The sequence below is a fragment of the Asparagus officinalis genome, chromosome 5, assembly GCF_001876935.1.
Source record: "Asparagus officinalis chromosome 5, Aspof.V1, whole genome shotgun sequence".
Taxonomy (NCBI): domain Eukaryota; kingdom Viridiplantae; phylum Streptophyta; class Magnoliopsida; order Asparagales; family Asparagaceae; genus Asparagus; species Asparagus officinalis.
The window spans coordinates 104086851-104108550 of NC_033798.1; the positions used below are offsets into that span (position 1 = coordinate 104086851).

At 35.7% G+C, this 21700-nt stretch overlaps 1 protein-coding gene across 1 annotated transcript; it reads right to left on the bottom strand.

Moving 5' to 3' along the window:
- On the bottom strand, positions 1528-18344 carry LOC109840473 (pentatricopeptide repeat-containing protein At5g10690). The gene is made up of 12 exons (XM_020409139.1): positions 17959-18344; positions 17707-17889; positions 10508-10640; positions 7001-7095; positions 6649-6810; positions 6480-6545; positions 6013-6148; positions 5180-5412; positions 4371-4448; positions 3238-3306; positions 2978-3154; positions 1528-1994 (listed from the first exon to the last, which is right to left on the bottom strand). The coding sequence occupies exons 1-12, from the start codon at positions 18190-18192 to the stop codon at positions 1776-1778; spliced, it is 1785 nt and encodes a 594-aa protein (XP_020264728.1). The 5' UTR covers positions 18193-18344; the 3' UTR covers positions 1528-1775.

The window sequence follows — 21700 nt, forward strand, 5'->3', positions numbered from 1 at the left end:
GTTTCGTTTTCAAAAGAAATTTGGAAACCCTTTCTTGTAATAAAAAACGTATTTCCACATATTTCCATGTCTTTTTTTTTTTTTGCCTTGTTTATTTAGGAATGGATACTTGGAAGAAAATGTTTTCTATTCCAATCTCTTTGTTTGTTTCAAAAAGCAAAAATGATTTCCACTCAATTATTTAACTATTATTTTGTTCCGCCGGGATGACCTCTCCCACTAATCTTATTATTTAATTATTATTTTGCACCATTTCCATCCATTTCTTGCCGGTTTCCTCTCAAATTTGGCGAAATTGGTTTCCGCCCAAAAAGTACATTTTCCCCATGTTTTAAGAAAACTTTTTTTAAAACCCAATAGTGAAACAAACACAAGAAATCGGTATGCTTAGATGAATTTGGTGGATGGAGGAGTGCAGATTTGATATTAATGGATTTGCTTCAATGGGTTCTGAACCAAAAAGAGCACAGTGCAGATTTGATATTAACGGATTTGCTTCAATGGGTTCTGAACCAAAAAGAGCACATCTTTTTCTCTTTTCTTATAATAATAGTTCACTTTCTTTAAAAAATTGCATCTAAATCTCTTATATAAATTCTTATTAAAGTTTTAAATTTTAAAAAATATAGAATACCGAGTAATTTAAGATTTGGCAAAGAGGAAGACGGTAACGGAAAAATATAGAATACGGTTATGGGATAAGAAGAAAATAAAACTAAATTAGAATGACCAAAATGCCTTTTGTGAATTTGTAATTAAAATTTACATAAATTTATATTTTGGGAGCATGGAAGCAATGTTAATTTTTATGGTTTATGCTGTCAAATTCAGATATTTAATTTGTCTGCTATTTTTGGATAGGGGTTATTTCGTTCATTTCTTAAAAACCTAAATTTGGGAGATTACTCGTGGGAAATAGGTTATGAGACACATTTTCATGTTTTCAAACAATTTCTTGATTTTTAGAAGGAAATGAGTTTCCTTAAATTTGGGACCCATGACACTATTGTCTTACTAGTATGTGGGTCTCACATGCACAATATTTCTTTTTTTTTTCATCTCTCAACCAAACACAAGAAAAATAAATCAAACACCTTCACATGGATGTGTTTGGTGTTTTAATTTCCTTTTTTTAGTTTCCCAACCTACCAAACAGCCAGACAAATTCATGTAATTACCACATTTTTCAGCAACATCTTGATGTCCGACATGACATGTAGTCGATACTTTTCTCTGACAATTTTGGTTGCTCTCTAACTCTTCAAAGTAGCAAGCAATGAGAAAACTAAAATTTGTTATTTACATATTGCAACTAAGCAACTAAAATTTGTTATTTACATATAGCAACTAAAGCAAGAAGTAACACCGATGTTGATACCTATTTAAGATTTACTATTAAGTTGGAGATGTTATTTACTAGTTCTAGTTTCTTTATTACCTATGCTACATTACTACGAATATTATCCCCTTAGCTTTTTTACGTCTCTTAAACATTCTCTCTTTTATCAAAGAATTTCTTAAATTGGATAATGTAGGATACAATTGGATTATATTATAAATATGTTTTACAGCAATACTAAGGAACTCAATCTTCTAACCACCTAATTTTTAAAAGGCAAAATAAAGGTAAGCTCTAAAAAGATTTACAACAAAAGGTTGCAGCAATGTCAAAAGGAACTTTGCCTGCATTTCCAGGACGCTAAAACTAAACCTCTTTAGTCAAACCCAACCGAAGATCTTTGCGTTGCTTGAGTCGTACAAACTACAGGTTTCACTTACGATGCAACTGTAAGCTCCAAAATCTTTTCCCGTGTAAAGACGCCAACAGGCCTCGCACTCGAGCTGTAACTGGTTTCATATACATTGCTATTTTTAACAACCACCACCATTTGGTATTTCTTGTCGAGGATCAGATCAATTACTCGGCCAATTGATGTAGATGTGGTAACACAAGGTGGCGGTCCCCTCATCAACGATGAAAGAGGTGCATCCAGCTGCACAAGCATTCACAGACAGAGGTATGAGCATAGATAATAAACATAACCTGCATGATGCACACCATTGGGAACATCCATGATAACATCAGTACTACTTTTCGGTCAAAATGGTTCTTAGAGGGAGCATGACTCTAATTTGAGAAAGCTCTTCAACAAACAGAAAGTTTCTAAATCAGCGATCAGATACTAACCATCTATAACCACAGCTAAATCACCAGCAATAAGGGATCCTACCATGATATTGATGGGGACTTGGTGGGCAGGTTTACGTAACATTTCTTATCAAGAAGCATTCATTATCAAAAAACTCAGACAACCAAATGAAATCAGAATCCCATAATAGAGAATAATACCATCTACAGACAACTTGAAAATGGAAATATTATATCTTAGAGGGTGTTTGGAGAGGCTTATTTTTTGGTCAGACTAGCTTTTAAGCTAGTTTTTTCATATCTATTTGTTTAGTACACTACCAAATAAGTTAGCTTATAAGTCTTATCTTTAAAAGGCAGTACACCATAGCTTTTGAAAAACAAGCTTACCAGCTCACCCAAACAAGCTAGGTTTGACCAAACAAAATACTATTTTACCTAAACATTGTTTAAGCAAATATTATTATAAAAGTCAAAATCCATCAAAAGCTAACATAACTTAAAAGCTTGAAAAATCACTTTGAGGTAGTAGGATATTTACACTAGAGGCACCCCAGCATTAACTATACCACAGAGACACATGTGAATCATGCAGTAGGTACACCTATTTGTGAAGGAATGCAAATGTAAAGCCTCCTTTCACTAGGCAATACCTTTTTGCCCTAAGTGATACCACATTTGTAAATTCCTGACATAGTGATCTTTAAACACTAGTATCATCTGAAGAATGGTAAGCAATGACGATAGTTATCCCGTGTCTAGGTGACTGTCTATTTATGATCTATGGACAGGCCAAAGTTCATTGCTAATCCAAAAAAGCAGAATTACCTCTTTACAGTCATCACGATGCACAATTCCAACACAGCTACCCCAGTCGTCTATAACAGGAACAACAGAGTCCTTCACAAACCGCAACACAACTTCCTTCAAGAGCGAGTTAGCAGGTAATGGTAAAGCTTCTTCAAATGCAAGCATATATTTGTCAACTGGGTCAGCTAAAGAAACCTGGATCACAAGAGAGATGAAAGGTGATTATTGTACATATTTGGAAGAGAAGGCATGACTTGGTAGAGAAGTGAGACAAACACCTGAGTGAGAATGTAAGGGGCAAACAAGGAACTAGCATATCCTGACATAGCCTCTAATCGTATAGCAACCTGCAGAGTAATGAACTAAATCATCTTTCTATATCTTACGTAAAACCTCTTTCTGCATGAATTATCGCTTTCAAGTCGCATAGTATAATGGCCTAAAAACACAAAGTTACTAAATATGCATATAAACACAAACCAGGAAATATTTAGAACATGTATAAACATGTAATAACAAGCAAACAGACACATCTACAAATGCAGACCTATAGTATATTTTAGATAAAATTATTATTTTAACATAATGTTTTTCCATTTGGAGCAGAATTTTGCCTCTGTCATTGTACCATAGGGAGCATCAACAGAAGACTCCCAGAAAAAAACATTCACAACAACACAAAAATTGATATCATAGGACAATATAATCAAAAGATACTAATACTTATGCAAGCCAAATGTTAATCATGAAGTAAACATATCAATATATATTGGGGACGTATAGAGAGTCCAATAAGACCAGTTAACTGCTAGAAATATAGCTTAGGATATGCTTCAATACAGGTTCATACAAATTCACGCCCATAAAAGAGGATTGATATAAAACAGGTATGTCGTTGACAATTGTGCAGGTAACCACTGTTTATGTCACAATGCCAACAGATTCTGACAGCTAATGGAATTTTACATTATAAATCATTTGAAGAATCTTTTATCTTCAACCATCTGTTGTAGAGAACTCCATTCAACTGCCATGATAAGTAACTTTTTCTCCATTAGAAGTATTCAAATAATGCGATGCATGCTAAGAAATCTAAAAACTAATGCTTTGATAAGTATATGCCTTGCACTCTACTAAAGGAAATGTATATTTTCGAGGCATTAAGTATGATTTTTTTTTTAAACTGTAGTTATGTTGCATATACTCTATCATGTATATGTAATGAATGGTAAAAAGTGACTTCATGAAATCCCAATATAACATCACAACCATAATAAACTATGTTGTAAAACTTGGAGAAGACGTAAAACTCACAGCTCAAGTCAGTAGCGTACTGCTACAGTTGAACCTATAGCTTTTTACTATAGTTGCCCAGCGTAGAAGTGAATGCAATAATAGATAAATTACATACCATGCCTCCTCGGGTTGTCCATGTAAAGTCATCTTGTTTTGCAATAGTATTAGAAAGTATTTGTCTAGCAACATCAATCTGCAGAAGTAACCAATCCATAATTCCATATTCAAGCAGTAAATTAGCAAAGGATAAAGACTACACATTATGGACTTATTTGAATTGTTTATAAAGGTTCATGCTTATTAAAAGAAGGCACAAGCTTATGAGAAATATGCACATAAGCAACTTCCCAGATGATACAATCAACTATATATAGGTACCAGAAAAATTATACAATATCTCACCCTTTTTGGTGAGATGTGAGACATTAATACATTAACATCTACACAACATATTAAACTAAGATCGTTGTCTACATTGCTCAGTTCGATCAATGGAATTATTTCAAATTAAACAATCAAAGAAAGTGAAGGAGTAACTTTCAGTCCATTCACCTTACAATTTTGAAAAAACATATTATTAGAGAAAATCTTTGAATTCAAATACTTAATTGTTTTAGGAACCTAAACTTGTTTTGGCATATTTTTGTACAATTTTATTATATGCAGCTAATTTATGTGTTCTTAAAGCTGAATGTTACATAAATCATTCCATGTAAATATTAATATTGCATCTAGAAACATTAAGATACCTTGTCATTATTGATTTTTCAGTTAAGTACAAGCATATATGTATCACAACATTAAATTAGTTCGTGTTAAATATGTTAGATATGGAAAATAATAGAAAGCAAAAATAATTTATGATGTCACCATTAAGAGATATCACTTTACGTTACAGCTCTCAATGTAAAAGCAGACTTCTACCTGATCACCGTTTAATGCTGCTTCCATGAGAAGCTCATCAGCCTCTAGTCTTGCTGAAGGAGAAATTGATCCAACAGAACCTGACCACATGTGTACATGTAGCTTTCTTGCCAAATCAAAATCCCCCATAGCAGCAAATACCCGCATCATAGAAAGATAAAGATGAGGCTTTGGCATCAGATTCTTATTTCTTCCGGCTTGCTTTATCATCTCACCAAATATGCAAAGTGCTCCTACAATTCAAATGCAAACCAGTACATCAAACTATTTAATAACAAGCAGTTTTCAGCACAGATATGTTATACCAGACCAGCAACAGTGTGTGTTCTTGCAAGTTACATTGAGGACATTGTCCTGTAACTAATAAGGATATCTGTTCAAGGTATTCCAACAGTCAAGGCATGTCAGGAACTTATGGTTTTATGCATGAGAAAATCATAAGCAATGGATGAAATATTGTGGTATTTAAATAGCACTTATAAATGGAAATGAAATGCTCTTCAACAGCAGAATAGGATGATCTTTTAATCAAGACTATAGTTCATGTCATTCACTAGCGAAAGATATGAACAGAATTAGATTACTTGACTATATATAAGTTATTGCATTTGGAAAACATTTCACAAGAGTCAATGAAACAACCCACTTGATTAGAAAAAGAAAAAAAGAAAAAAGAAAAAGAAAAAGAAAAAGGAAAAACATTATCTACTTCTCAACTTATTTTGTGAACTTCACATTTTATATTTAGTACCTAAAATGTTAAAGCTTACAATAAAATACTTTAAAATGCCATTAAAATTTGTCGTTTTAATTGAGGTGTCAAAAATTTTTACCTCTGATGGATCCACAAGCAAGAAAAGCATCTGCCATCGCTGTATATGCAGTCCGATCAATAAACAGGTCAGGCTGTGATTTCATCTCAACCACAATTTTCTGAATAGTAAACAGGTCTTTTTCATTCCCTAGACCCTACAATCGTGTTGTAAGTAATTAAATGAAACATTCTTTAACTTAGAAAATAAAGCATTCAGTGAGACAAAAAAAAACCATCTCAAACATTCTATGCTGTGAGACTAGACAACTTACACCCGACCACCTGTTCGTGCCTGCTTGATGAATAGGGAATCATTGAATTTGGATAGAAAATTTTTTTGCTTCCAATTAATTTCTGAAGTGTATATCTTGCTTACACATATTTAAATCTAAATGTAAATATAATTTTGCTTCATCCTACTGTTTAAGATCTTTAATACTTTAGCTTAAGAACTATGCCAATTCATGGACATTTTGCGTACTTTACCTTAAGTAAAGTGGTGTAAGTGACAGCATCTGGAAGGACACTGCAGTTGGTCTTCAAAGCTTCCTCCTGAAAGATGACATTACTATTTAGTTTTTCATTGTCTAATCATGTGACATATCAGAAAGACTTGTATAGCTTTAAACTGGCCTTCCAAACATTTGCTTGAGACCTTCATTTCAGCAAGAAACTGAATTGCTGCATCTGTTTTTCCAGATTTCACGCATGCAAAGATAAGTGTGTTATAGGTTAATTTGTCAGGCTTCAATCCCTGGCGCATTATTTCATCCCGGACAGTTAAAGCACCAAGAGGGAAATCTGTGTTTGTATACCCCTGAATAAAAATCAGGATATATGAGCAACAATTAGACAAGACTGTATGCTTGAAGGGTGCAAGTCAAGACAATTAGAAAAATAACAGGTCAAAGAAACATGGGACAATCCTTTTGTACACCGAATCAGAGATTTTAGAAATTAGAAAAAATAAACTTAAATATAAACATGGGATTTCAAGGGGAAAAAACCTTCATTAATAAGTTGTACAGCAAGACCGAGTGAGTATCTTCATGCAGCACTAGTCGATAACGTGCAACAAGACCATTGGCACGACGCATATCCCCTGCATGTAAGTAGGTGCATCTTAGGATCACTAAACAGCATGAAAAGCAAATATTTGTCCAATATAATGGCAAATTATAGACTAGTAGGTATAGGATCACAGATGGAAAAAGTAAACATATATCCCTAGTAACAGTTTGCTGTGGTGCAAGAGTTATATTATCTGAATGCACATGCCATATATGAACATTTAATGACAAAAACAGCGAAAACAAAGACTTCTATTACATACTTTTTTCCACATATTAGAGACTCAATTTTCCTTTTCCTTCTCCTTCGAACATCAAACTTTCACTCTTAGTGGTCTACGGCTGTATTTAAACATGAGAAAATGGTATTGAATTTTTTATTTTAATTTAAACAACTCTGATAATGTATGGTTACGTGAGAACAAGAAAAGTGGAGACAGGTTCATTCAAAAAAGTACATTTAATACTTAATAGGGTTTGCATTTGTATTTTAGATAAAAAATCAATTATATTAATTTTGTTAATATTTTACTGTTTTATCCCTTTATCCTATAGGATTAAAAAAAATCCTCTCTAATGTTTACCCCCTACAATAGGTAACTTCAGTTTCTACATTACCTTTAGGGTAAGAGAAAGAAGTAGGTGTTTACTGTAGAGACTGTAGAGCTAAGGTTATGACCCTTACCCTATCTGTTGCCACCCCTCTACGTAGGGATGTCAAATGGGTGGTTTTGATTGGGTCTTGGTTGGGTCATAAATGAGTGGGCATATTTATGACCACTTAACCATTTATGACTCATTTAGCATTTGCTAAATGTGTCACTTCTCAACAACCTATTTACTAAATGGGTGGTTCATGGGTGACCCAATAACCTATTTAGTTATGATTATGATGCTTCTATATATATGTAAGTTTCAGGGATCTACTTGCAAACTTTCAAGGGGTTTTGGCAAACTTTTAGAGGGGTTTTCTGTAAACTTTCAGGGGGTTTTCTACAAACTTTTAGGGGTTTTTTGCAAACTTTTAGGGGGGATTTTGCAAACTTTCAGGGGGGTTTTGCAAACTTTCAGGGGGGGTTTGCAAACTTTCAGGGGGTTTTCTGTGAACTTTCTGGGGGTTTTTGTAAACTTTTAGGGGGTTTTTTGCAAACTTTCAGGGGGGTTTTATATAAATTTTCAGGGGGCTTTCTATAAACTTTCAGGGGGTTTTATGCAAACTTTCAGGGGGTTTTCTGTAAACTTTCAGGGGTTTTTCTACAAACTTTCAGGGGTTTTTTTGTAAACTTTTAGGGGATTTTTTATAAACTTTCAGGGGTTTTATGTAAACTTTCAGAGGGTTTTCTGTAAACTTTCAGGGGGGTTTTTGTAAACTTTAAGGAGGGTTTTTGTAGACTTTTAGGGGGTTTTCTACAAACTTTCAGGGGGTTTTCTACAAACTTTTAGGGGTTTTTTTGTAAACATTTATTTCTTAATTGAATCGACTACTTGGAAAAATTAGGACATAATTATGAGCAAAAGAAGCAAATGATGACGGGACTGAGCAAAAGAAGAGATGGACTCGTAACAAGTCTAGTCTACTGCCTTCTCGGTTATTTAAAAAAAGCCCTTACTTTGGTCATGTGTCAAAATTTTTTAGAATACCGGAGTACCCTTAACATTTAATTCAGTTCTTCTTCATCTTAGGGTCAAATTAGAACAGAGCAAAGAAATAATAAAATATCTTCAGAAAACCCTATCTTGCACGGTTTATAAAACCACACTACCTAACAGCTCTATTTGATAACAACATCCTAACTAAATTTGGCTCTAAAAACCCACGCACCACACATTCCATAAAAAAATCCTAACTAAATCTTTTTGCCGTCTAAATTTGTCAACAAAATGTGGTAAAAATATCACGTCCCACTCTGAGGATCTTAAAAATTCTGCACCTCCTTAACCTTGCGTGAACTGCTTTGAAAGAGATGTTTTCTTTCCTTTGTTCAAAATCCATGAGCTATGAGCGTAATTGTTCATTTCTTCATATTTATTGTTGGTTAAAGTCTATTATTATTTTTCATGTTTGTTCTTAGTTACAGAATGTCCCCAAGTAATTCTCCTTGAAATTTTTTTATCACGCCGGATAACAATACACGCTCTCTTTCTCTCCTGTTTCTCGCGCAATAGACGCAAGTTTTGCAAATTATACTTGGCCGCACACGCATATATCTCCTGACGACGAAGAATTGTGAGCGCCTATTTTTTATATTTATATATCTTTGAGGGTGTTTTTTGCAATTTTTAAAAGTTTGAGGGTGTTACTTACAAATTTGATATTTATAAGGGACTACCGAAATTTTTTAGATTTCATGTGTCATTTGCAAGTTTAGAAAATTCTAAGATTGTTTTGTAGTTTTGAACTCTTGAGTGTGCTTTTTGCAATTTTTAAACTTTGAGGGTGCTTTTTATAAATTATAAATTTATAGGGGGCTGCTAGTAATTTTTTGATTTCACGTGTCATTTGTAGGTTTTGAAATTTCAGGATGGTTTTGTAATTCTAAACTATGGAGGGTGTTTTTCTAAAAAATTAAAACTTTGAGGATGTTAATTGCAAATTTTAAATTTATAGGGGACTATTGAAATTTTTTAGATTTCATATGTTATTTGCAAGTTTAGAAAACTCTAAGATTGTTTGGTAATTTTGAAGTCTTGAGTGTGTTTTTCTCATTTTCTATAACTTTTAAGGGTATTTTTTGCAAATTATAAAATTTTAGGGGGTTGTTGGTAATTTTTGAATTTCATGTGTCATCTGTGGGGTTAGAAAATTTTGATAGTTTTTTTTATAATTTTTAACTCTTGAGGGCGTTTTTATAATATTTTAAACTTTGAGGGTGTTTTTTGCAAATCTCAAAAATTTTAAGGGGTTTTAGTCATTTTAAGTGTTTTCTATAATTTTTAACTTTTAAAAATAAGTTTTGTAATTGTTGAAGCGTTGAGGGTGTTTTTAAAAAAATATTCATCTAAACGGGTAAATGAGTGGGTAATAACCCCGCCCATTAATGACTCATTTATCTTTAATAGAAACTATACCCACCCATTTATGGTCCATTTAACTAAATGGGTGGGTTTGGATAGTTCATTTGGCGGGTGGGTATGGGTGGACAATTGGTTTTGGGTCCATTTTGCCATCCCTACCTCTACGTAATGCAGAGGATGATAATAGAAATTGCTTGATATTTTATATATTTAAACAAGTTTATCATCATCAGATTCATCACCCTAAAAATGAAATGAGATACGAACTGCAAAATTAGCTAGTGAATGAAACTGGGAACATGAAAAATATATATAAAACAGAATAGAAAAAGGAGTTGAATAACCTCGCAAATAATTTTTTATCTGATAAGAGAAGCAGTGTCAAAAGAGTGATACCAGAGAGACTAGTTCACAAGAAATAGCACTCACCAGCCTCTAGCAAAGCATTCAGCAGACCATATATGAGTTTAGGTGACAACTTCGGATTTCCAGCAGCAACACCTTGTTCAACAGATTCAAGAATTTGGAATGCTTCATCAATTTTTCGAGCTTCACCTAAACCCTTCACAAGATCAATAAAAACCAATAGAGGAAGACGAAAAAAAAGCTCAATCACATGTCTTTAATAATTTCAAGATAAACAATCACGGTAACAGTCCAACATGACATGTGCTAAAATAGCATAAAGTAGTTTTAGAAGCATAACCTTCTTATTAGCTAATCCTCAAACATAAACGTAATCTCCATGAATCTTAAAAGAAAATTTAAGTCATTAGCACACAACTCAATCCAGATGTTTTAATGTTAAAAATAATAATAATAAAAGAAATCGTAAAAGACACTTACCCAAAACCCCTTCAGAAGGTAAAATAGCATAATCCTTAAACAGTCCAAATACCTATCTGGAAGCATCCATATCAAAGGTTCTTTCCCACTAGAAGGAACAGATGTCAACACCAAGCATACACGCAGAGGACAAGAAGCATAAACTTGGCACTAGATGTCTAACATAAAGGTGATCCTAAAAGAGCACGATTCAATATTTCATTTTTCTCAAGACTAAGCACCTATAATTCAAGGATCTCTGAGATAAAAGGTGACACATTGAGAAAACAACACATTAATAATTCATCATTAAATTGCACACACATTCAGCTAGAGGACCTCGGAGACACAGGAAGCAAATTGAAAAGCCATTAGGTGGTCAACTTGAACAAAGAAAAAAAAACAATCAAGCATTTACCTCCAGACCAAGGGATATCTAAAATAAGGTGTGAGCAAAACAAAACAAACAAATTCATCTTCCACCAGAAGAAAAGCCTGGTGTCAAAAACTACATAAGGTTTGCATATGTTTAAGGATAATATGGGGCTAGGAATGAGTGACAAAGGTTAACAACAAAAGAACATGATGTGCAAGATCAATGACAAAGTACCGTCCCGGAAGTTGTAAGAAACTTGAACCAAATTTTAGATAAAGTTAGCAGCTGTGTTCTCATTGAAAGCTCATGTCGTCTCTGCTATGACAACTGAATATCATTCAATGTAGAGGTCAATACCAAAAACAACTCTAATAGCTTGAATTATGCAGAGCATGAAACTTTTGATGGTGAAAATAGCAAAAGCCTCCTGTATCTCTTAACCATCACCCTGTAAGCCTTTTCCATCAAAACAAGGCTAGCTATAGAGCAAAACATGAAGCCAGAAAAGCTCCACAAAAGGAAATCATTCAACTTCAATGACTCTATTATCAAAGTAACATCAACAGTCCATGTTTTGTCCCCGGTTTTGAAGACAAAATCATGGAAGCTTGACAGCCAATTAGCAGACTTGCTTCTTCGGTTATGCACCTTAAGCCCAAGCAAACAAAGAGGCAGAGATTCCCCTGAATGAGTCTATAGAATGACGTAAGCTGATATGATTTTCTGTGAACATTCATGTTCACCTATGAGGTACAAACCAAGGAAACACACGAGAAAGAGGGAGGGAGAGCACCGAATCTTCATGGCTCACACTCTGCTTTTGAGATGTCGTTATGCAATCTTCAAGGATAATCCTGATATCCTTCAAATTTTGGGCATCTTGAATTACAAACTGAATTGTTATTCTAAAGACAAAAATAGACTAGTTTTCATGATAGATTTCCAAAACAATCAAAGGTTGTATTATAACCTAATTGCCAATAGCAAGGCACCATAATCCACAAGCACATAAATGCGGTATCTGAAATAAAGTTGGGGCTGCAAATACCTATATTTCGCTTCCCACTGTTTGAAGCACAGAGAAGAGAAAAGATGATATCTTTGAGGGGGGCTCCGGTAACAGGTTAGGAGTTTGCTTTTTTCTTTTTCGTTGTAAGTTCTCATGGAGATTAATCCACTATTTATAGGCCGAAATCCCATCATCTCCACCCCCCTCAAACTGCCTCTGAGAGATTTTCTCTCAACAAACCCCATATCCCACGTTTCTCTCCACTTGAAAAGCGTTGATTTGGTCACACAAGACCAAGTCAGACTAACATCTCTCACTTGACCAAATCAATCAAGTGACATGCCTCCCACTATCCGTGAGATCGGATGTTTCTGCTTACCATTATTCCCACTATCCGTAGAGAGTAACTCTTATTTTATTATTCATAAAATTTTACTTGGACTTATTTATTCCTAAGTCTCATCAAACTTACATGTTTGATAAAAGATTCCGTTGGTATTCCTTTTGTCAAAGGATCAGCAATCATATTTGTAGTAGGGATATAAGTCACTTTGACTTCTCCCTTTTCTACAATATCTCGAATATAGTGATACTGGATCTCAATATGTTTTCTTTTGGAGCTATTCGCACCACTATTGATTAAGTTAATTGCTGCTTGGTTATCACAATAAATATCAATAGGTCCTTCCAACAAATTGAGATCAATATCAATCAAAAACCGTCTTATCCAGACAGCATGTGTAGTTGCCATACTGCAAGCTATATATTTAGCTTCTTGCGTATATCTAGCAACACACCCTTGTTTCTTGCTACTCCAAGAAACAGCTCCTCCTTCAAAGATAAATAAGTGTCCCGAAGTGGACTTTCCATCATCTTTATCACCTCCGAAATCAGCATCGGAATAACCGAGGAGTTCAAACGAATCAGCTTGATAAACTAATCTATGAGTCAATGTACCTCTGATATACTTCATAATCATTTTAACAGCTTCCCAATGTGCTGATCCTGGATTACTTTGATATCTATTGACTAGACTCACAGCATAAGTTATATCAGGTCTGGTGCACAACATTACATACATCAAGCTTCTAATTGCTTGAGCATAAGGAACATCTAATGGCTTCTGCCCCTCTCCAGGGTTTTGCTCTTTACATAATCTCTTTCTCATAACCAACGGAGTTGGTGCCGAATTAGAATTCTTCATTCTAAACCTTTTATGAACTGATCTTAAATATTTTTCTTGGTTTAAACTTAGCATTCTAGACTTTTTATCTCGAATTATTTAAATTCCAAGAATATATGATGCATCTCCCATGTCTTTCATCTCAAACTTTTCGCTGAGATATGTCTTGGTTTTATTCAACATTTCTATGTCATTTCCAACGAGTAATATATCATCCACATATAATGATAATATAGTAAACTTGCTCCCACTTTTCAAGACAAAAGTTGGAATAACTCTCTATTAAGGAATGTAGTTTTAACATCCATTTGGAATAACTCCAAATCAAGATATGCAACAATAGCCAAAATAATTCTAATGGATGCAAATTTAGCTATAGGAGAATACGTCTCCTGAAAATTTATTCCTGCCTTTTGGTTATAACCTTTGACAACTAACCGTGTTTTGAATTTATCAATAGATCCATCAACACGATATTTCTTTTTGAGCACCCATTTGCATCCTATGGCTTTTCTATTTTCTGGTAGATCACATAACTCGCATACCTTATTCTTTTCTATGGAATCAAGTTCTTCTCTCATAGATTCTAGCCATAAAGTTGATTTATGCGATTTCATCGCATCAGAAAAGGTTAAGGGATCTTGTTCTTCTACATTTGTATCTACCGATAAACAGGATGGCTCACATGAATACAAATAGTAATCATCCATCCATGAAGGTTGTGTTCTTTGCCTTTTGTTGCCTACAACCGGTTGATTAGGTACATTATTTTTCATAGGTATTTTATTATTTTTAAGATTAGGTTCATTCACAATATCAGGGTCATTAGCGGAAACAACACTGTAATAATCATCATCTATTACAGTTAGAGGTTCTGTTTCCTCTTGAACTTGTTCCTCTTCCTCTAGATTCTCTAGAAATATAGCATATCTGCTTTCAATGACTCTTTTTTTCTTTATTGTAGAACTTATAACCTTTTGACTTTTCTGAATATCCTATGAATCTATACTTTATTATTTTAAAATCCAACTTATCTCTAAGTTGATATGGAATGAGAACATGGGCTATAGATCCCCACTTCCTGAGATGACTCAAATTAGGTTTCCTGTCATTCCATAATTTATAAGGTATAGATACAACTGATTTGGTAGGAATTCTATTTAAAATATAGTTTGCAGTTAACAATGCTTCTCCACAAAAGTTTTTAGAGAGACCAGAATGAGACAACATGCATCTAACTACATTAAGTAATGTTTTATTTTTTCTTTCAGCAACACCATTCTATTGTGACGTATACGGCATTGTTGTATATCTTTTAATTTCATACTGAATACAATAACTCTCAAATTCTTTAGAGTTATATTCCCCACCTCTATCAGTTCTCAAAATTTTAATTTTTAATCCAAGTTGGTTTTCGACTTCTGTCTTATATCTCTTAAAGCAGTCAAAAGCTTTTAATTTTCTAGATATAAGATAGGCGTGTGCAAACTTAGAATAATCATCTATAAAAGTAATAAAATATTCTTTATTACTATGAGTTTTGACACTTAGGGGACCACAAATATCCGAATGTATCAACCCTAAAAGTTCATTGGCTCTCTGTCCGCCAATAAAAGGTTTTCTAGTCATTTTACCAGTTAAACAATGTTCACATTGTGACAATTGAATATTAGATAGTGCAGGAAGCAAGTTCATTCTGATAATTTCTTTTATTTTTGAAATACTAGCATGTTCTAATCTAGAATGTCACAATTCAGACTCAGAAATATAACATGACAAGTAGTTCAAATTCGAAATTTCATTATCAGAATTATTACAAACTGCTGGAAGAATGCATAATTCATGCTCGGGTACATATTTTTCCATAGCATACACTTTATTATTCTTGCCTATAAAAACCCTGTTATTATAGAACCTAACTTCCAGTCCTTTCTTCATCAAGCTGGGAACAAAGATCAGATTACACCGAATTCCTGACGCATAGAACACATCTTTGAGGATAAGAATATTGTCCCCAAGATCCAATCTATATGAACCAATACCTTCTACATCGAGATAGGTATTATTTCCCATATAGATTCTCTGTTCTCCTTTCTTAAGCTCGATGAATTCTACGACTCTTTTCTTATCCTTTGCGATATGCCTAGTTGTACCGGAGTCGATCCACCAACCACTGATATCCGTCATCACAGCATTACATTCTGTCACACCGATGAATTCTCTTTTGTTAGTACCCCCTTATTCTGGATGCTTATAGCCTCCCTTATTCTCCTGCTTTTCATCTTGTGGGCAATTGGGCTTGAAATGCCCGAACTTTCCACAATTGTAGCAGGTTCCGCGGAGTACTTTTTTTCTCTTGAACTGCTGTGACTTCGGTCCTCGCGGTTGTGGTTTACTAGGACCAGGGTTTTTATAGCTTTCAGTATTATGTCTCTGACGGACATAATTCAGCTCATGTTGCACCATATTCAGTTCTGCTTCCTTCCTACTGGCTATTAAGTTCTGTTCTATCGCTAGGTACATAGGAAGATCAGTGACAGACTTAATGATAGGATTCATTCTTAATGTGGTGGCAGCCACAACAAGTGAAGGGAGAAGACTATTTAAAATGGTTGCCACTTGCATTCTTTCCGGGATTTCGATCTCAGTAGTAGATAAGTCCTTAGCCATGATAATCATTTTATTTATATGCTCTACGATATTGTGTCCCTCTTGCATACGACAAGAATTATACTTATGCAAAAAGGAGTTGTATGTTAACTTCAAAAGCAATGTCATATTTTTCTTTTATTGCATTCCACATGTCCATGGAAGTCTTATAAGTTTTAAAAACTTTGATTAAATTATCTTCCATGAACATGAGCATAAGGCTTTTCGCTTTTTTGTCTTTCGACTTTCACTGTTCAAGCCCTTTCTTTTCTTCAGGTGTTGATTTATCAGTAAGGGTTGGAGCGATGGTTTCGATTATGTCATTGATATTGTCATGGATAAGAGCATATCCTATTTTTCTATGCCACATATCATAATTACTGTCATTAAATTTATCAATTTTTTCTAGTTCTGATAGAACGAGTTTACTAGCCATTCGGTAAAGAACTAAAACTAAATTCAATTTTAAAATATGTATAAGGTTGATATTTTGATAAATACAAAAAAAAATTAGATAAATAAATAAATTAATTAAAATAAACCTGATTTTTGTGAGCTAATGAAAGAAGCTCCAATTTGAGCGAGGATGTCACTCAGCGGAGTTGATTGGATCAGTACTTGTCGAAGTTTTGTCGTCGTTTCTGACCGGATTTGGAGTTGATCTATTGCTATCGTTGAGTTGCACCGGATAGATTTTGCGAAGAATTGTTCGAACAATCCTAATTGATTGAAAATAGAATGTTGAATTGTAAAGGACTAAAGTGATATTTTTTTAAGGCTCTGCTGGTTTCAAAGAACGTGGTTATGGGAAAATTGGGCCTTGCTTTGATTTAAAACAGATGGGCTTGACTTTGATTCAACAAATAAAAGATTGACAGGCCTTTAGTGAAAGTGGGCCTGACAGGCTTTGATTTCAAAGTGAAACAAAAGTTGAAAACTTGGCCTGGGTGATAAGTGATTGGATCTGATTTAGCTAGAGTTTTTTTTAACCTCAAAGAGCAAGAGGCGGTTGACTTCTCTCTATTCTTCTCCAAAAAATTCTCGATCTCGAGCTCGACCGACGGCCTCCGATCTCCTTCAGTCGTCGACGTCACAGCAGGCTCGTCGTCGTCGTCGTCGTTGATTGCAACGGAGTCGTCGGTCGTCGAAGATGATTGATGCAGAGCTCGAGATGGCCGATCGATGCAGCTGCTCTGATACCAGTGTTTGAAGCACAGAGAAGAGAAAAGATGATATCTTTGAGGGGGGATCCGGTAACAGGTTAGGAGTTTACTTTTTTTCTTTTTCGTTGTAAGTTCTCATGGAGATTAATCCACTATTTATAGGCCGAAATCCTATCATCTCCACCCCCTCAAACTGTCTCCGAGAGATTTTCTCTCAACAATCCCCATATCCCACGTTTCTCTCCACTTGAGAAGCGTTGATTTGGTCACACAAGACCAAGTCAGACTAACACCCACTCTGAGTGTAAGTGTAACAACATTTCTTCAAGAACACACAATGTGAGCATTTCATTTCGTACTAATCCATAAACTAAAATAACACCAATAAATAAATAAAACGAAATAAAAATATTTCCAGCTAACCTTCAGTAGAATCCCATACGTAACGCTATCAACACCACAACTCTCCAGCTTCGACATTTCATCGAAAACCCTCCATGCCGAATCCAAATCCTTGCACCGTATACAAGCCTGCATAACAGCATTCATCACAATCCTGTTCACCTTCCCATATTTTCTCTTTGCAGTCTCAACTTCCTCAAATACCTATCAAAAATAGAATAGAATAAATCACCAAACTTTCCCGAGAAAAGAGAGGAGAAATCAAAGAGGTGCCTGCTTTAGCTGCTTCCTGCGCGTGAGATCGACAATGCGAGAGGTCAGTCTTCGAAGATTGAGATTTTGAGGCGAATTGGTGTTTGACTTTTTAGGGATCTTAGGCAGGCGACGAGGAAATCGAGAGAAGGATACGTAGGATTTTGGTCTAAAATGAGTGGCAATAAAGAGGAACGAGGGAGGTAGGGTTTCTCGTAGAGGAGGAGATCGTGATCGAAACTCTAGATTTTTCATGGCTCTTCTAGTTCTGCTGATTCAGCGCATGTTCGTAGTGATGAGAGATGGAGAGCGGGAATGGATAAAATGGGGAAGAAGTAACGGTCCCATTCACGATTACGATACGTCGGATTAAAGAAGGATGGGCCAACCCAAATAGAAGGGCCCAAGCAAGGAAGGTCTCAACGGGTATTAGAATCGTGCGACCCGATTATGATAACGCCTTGTGTTTCCATCCCCTCCAATTTGGACTCCGTTTTTAATATAAGGTCCCCAAGATCCCTATTCAGTCCACTTTTTAAAAGAATGCGTGAGCCCAAGTACTTCTCATCCACATTCATTTCTCCAACATTGAAAATGGATTGAATTACTCTTTTAGTGGAATCTAATGTGGCATTGCTGAAATGAATTGAGGATTTGTCGAAATTAGACGCTTGTCCGGTGATTTTGCCGAAGACGACATTGAAGACTCTGCTCACCCTACACTCCCTTTGCTCATGTTAGACATCCTAGTATTCGGTTATATGCTTTCCTTTATTTTAGTCTCACATCGATTAGGATTTTAGAACCTCTCCTCTGACTCTTGTATTTAAGCAGTTCAATATAATGAATAAGACAAGTCTCTTTTTCTCTTAAAAGTCTATTTTCATCCCAAAATCTCTATTTTTAACATGGTATCAAAGCAATTCTCTTGATCCCAGAGAGACCTCTTTTTTCTTCCTCTAGATCGAGCCGCCAAGGGGCTTTTGCCGAAAACTTCGTGCTTCCCATCAACGGCCTCGGCACCGGATTCAACCTTGACGTGCCATCCCATCACTCACAACCTCTCACTGTCCTTTGCTCATGCAAAACCCTAGCCCTAATTCTTGCTGAATGATACTGCTTACCTAGAGGGTACTGTTCACCCGCAGAGTAATGTTCATCTTGAACCTCACTGCTTCGGCATTATTCACCTGCGGGCAGAGTTACTGCTCATCTTGAAACTTGATGCTTCAACACCAACTTCGATAGCAACCTTTTCTTGGCCGCCACTACAACAAAGGATATCCGTCGTCGTCGTCAATAAACTCCGACCAAGTCATACCAATTGGTCGTCGTCATCCTTACAGCTTCAAACCTCGTCCAAACCTTACCACTGCAAACTCTCGCCTTGTGAAACCCTAGCAGTTCCTCCACCGCAAACCTCTGCCTGCCAACATCACTGTTGCTCCGATTGGTGTAATTGTACAAACTATTCATTGCATACACAGGGTGCTCGACGAATTGCCTTAGCGAGGTTTCTCACTCCTTGGCGAGCCTCTAGCCAAGCTCTCTCCAGGTATGTATTTTTCACTCACCGATGCTTGCAAGATCCGGTCACTGTGCCTCCTCTCACGACCATAGGTCCACCCTCTCAAAACACTGATCATTGCTGCAACACCATACCTTGCCGCTTGCAAGATCCAGTCACCGCGCCTTCTCCCATGATTGCAGGTCGCCCTCTCATAACTGTGAACGTGGAGTCACATGGGGCCCACCCATGTGTTTGTGAAATTGCATGGTGATGGGATATTGCGTGTGAAGGCTAAGGCGGTTTCAAAGCACGCGATTTCAAGCGTGTGGGGGCCACACAAATGCTTTGGTGCGTGTGAAGGCTAAGGCGGTTTCAAAGCACGCGATTTCAAGCGTGTGGGGGCCACACAAATGCTTTGGTGAATGAAAACATGGCCAGGCCCACCCAGCACGCGATTTCAAGCGTGTGGGGGCCACACAAATGCTTTGGTGAATGAAAACATGGCCAGGCCCACCTGATTCAGTTGTTCATATATATAATAACATGATTCTTCCTAGGGTTCGGTGGAGCAAGTACAGGGGAAAAGGTACAGCAAAGAAAAGAAGAAAAAGGGCGGCTGAGTGCAGGTGAAAAAGTGAGGACGGAAAAATCAGAGGCGGCTGTGCTTGGGTGTGCAAGGCAGAACAAAAGAAACGACGTGCAAGGCAGCGTTCCTTTTTTTTGTTTGGGCGGCGTGCAAAGGCAGAGGAAATTTCTGTGTGCAGTCCTTTTGTGCTTTTGAGAGAGATAATTGTGTAAGAGGTTTGAGAGATTGTGTGAGGGTTTAGATTGTGTGATTGTAAACCCTAGTTATATTCTCTCCTCTCTAATAGTAGATCTCCCCCTCCTTACCCCGTGGACGTAGGCAGTTTGTCGAACCACGTAAAATTGGTTGTTTGAGTTTGTGGCCATTGTAATAGTTTTAGGATCCCTCGACAGGTCAGTCCTAGAACTGATGAGAGGAAGAGCCGATATCTCACTTTGTTGAGATATCCGCTTCAGATTCTTGTTTCCTTGGTGAGACAGGAATTCTTATTGGGATATTTCTCTCTTACTATACACCAGAAACTCTGCCGAAATTTCCGCTACGCACAACAAGTGGTATCAGAGCTCGGGCTACGCTTGGGCTATTTGGAGGAGTAGATCAATTTGAAAGCTCATCTAGGGCTTTGTTTGGTGATAAAGGTGGGATCTTTTTGGTAAAAGACTCTATCTTTTCAGTTTTGGATCTATTCTTCGTTCGTTGGTGCGTTAAGAAAGATGTCGGGGAAAGAAGGTGCTTCGGGTGTCGAGAGTGGTGTTGGCCTTCTTGTTTTGATGATGTTTAACAAACAATTTACCACTAATGTTGTTTGTCTAGTATTTATATTTTCCTATGTATTGTAGACAAACAACATCGTTAGATGATGGATGGAATCGAGCCTTAACGATCATATCAAATGGAGGTTGGAGGAATTGTGGAGTGAAGCAACGTACAATTCAAGTTAAAGATCAAGTTCAAGCTTCATCCGCATGTGTACCAAGTTGAGCTACAATGAAGATCAAGATCAAGCTTGGGTAATCTAGTTTAGATTTTATATTATGTGTGTTAAGTACCTTAAGCTCAATATCATATACACACACGTATTTGGTTTCTATGTATATATATAGTTATATATATACATGCATGGTTTTGAGTTTCATGCTTTGGACACACTTGCAAAATACATGAGTTTTCACAAATAGAAATTCAATTTGAGAAATTCTTTTTCTAACATGTTTTTTTTCATGTTTACAAATATTTCGCAAAGTTTCATCAAGTTTAGAATTGATTTGTTATGTTTAATGGAATTTACAAAATCATGTTTTTGTTCGTGCACATGTTCGTGCATGTTTTACAAAACAGATGAGTTTTCATAAATGGGAAATGGTATTCAAGAAATTATTTCTTTGAAATGTTTATCTACATGTTTAGAAACTTTCCTCAAAATTTTACTATTTTTGGAGTTGATTTACTGTGCCCAATTGATTTTACAAAATCGTGTATGTCAGCAGATTTTTAGAAACTATATATCTGTGTTCAAATATTTATTTCTCTCAAATAATAAATTATTTTTCAGAAATTCTTTCTCTAACATGTTCTTCTACATGTCTAGAACGTTCCCTCAAAATTTCATAATTTTTGGAGTTGATTTACTATTTTTAATTAATTTTATAAAGCCAGATATGTAAATT

Coding starts and splice junctions, on each gene's coding strand:
- LOC109840473 (XM_020409139.1), bottom strand. CDS start 18,192: ATGAAAAATCTAGAGTTTCGATCACGATCTCCTCCTCTACGAGAAACC. Junction 6,811..7,000: donor TGTACAACTTATTAATGAAG/GTTTTTTCCCCT, acceptor ATTTTTATTCAG/GGGTATACAAACACAGATTT. Junction 6,149..6,479: donor CTTACACCACTTTACTTAAG/GTAAAGTACGCA, acceptor ACACGATTGTAG/GGTCTAGGGAATGAAAAAGA.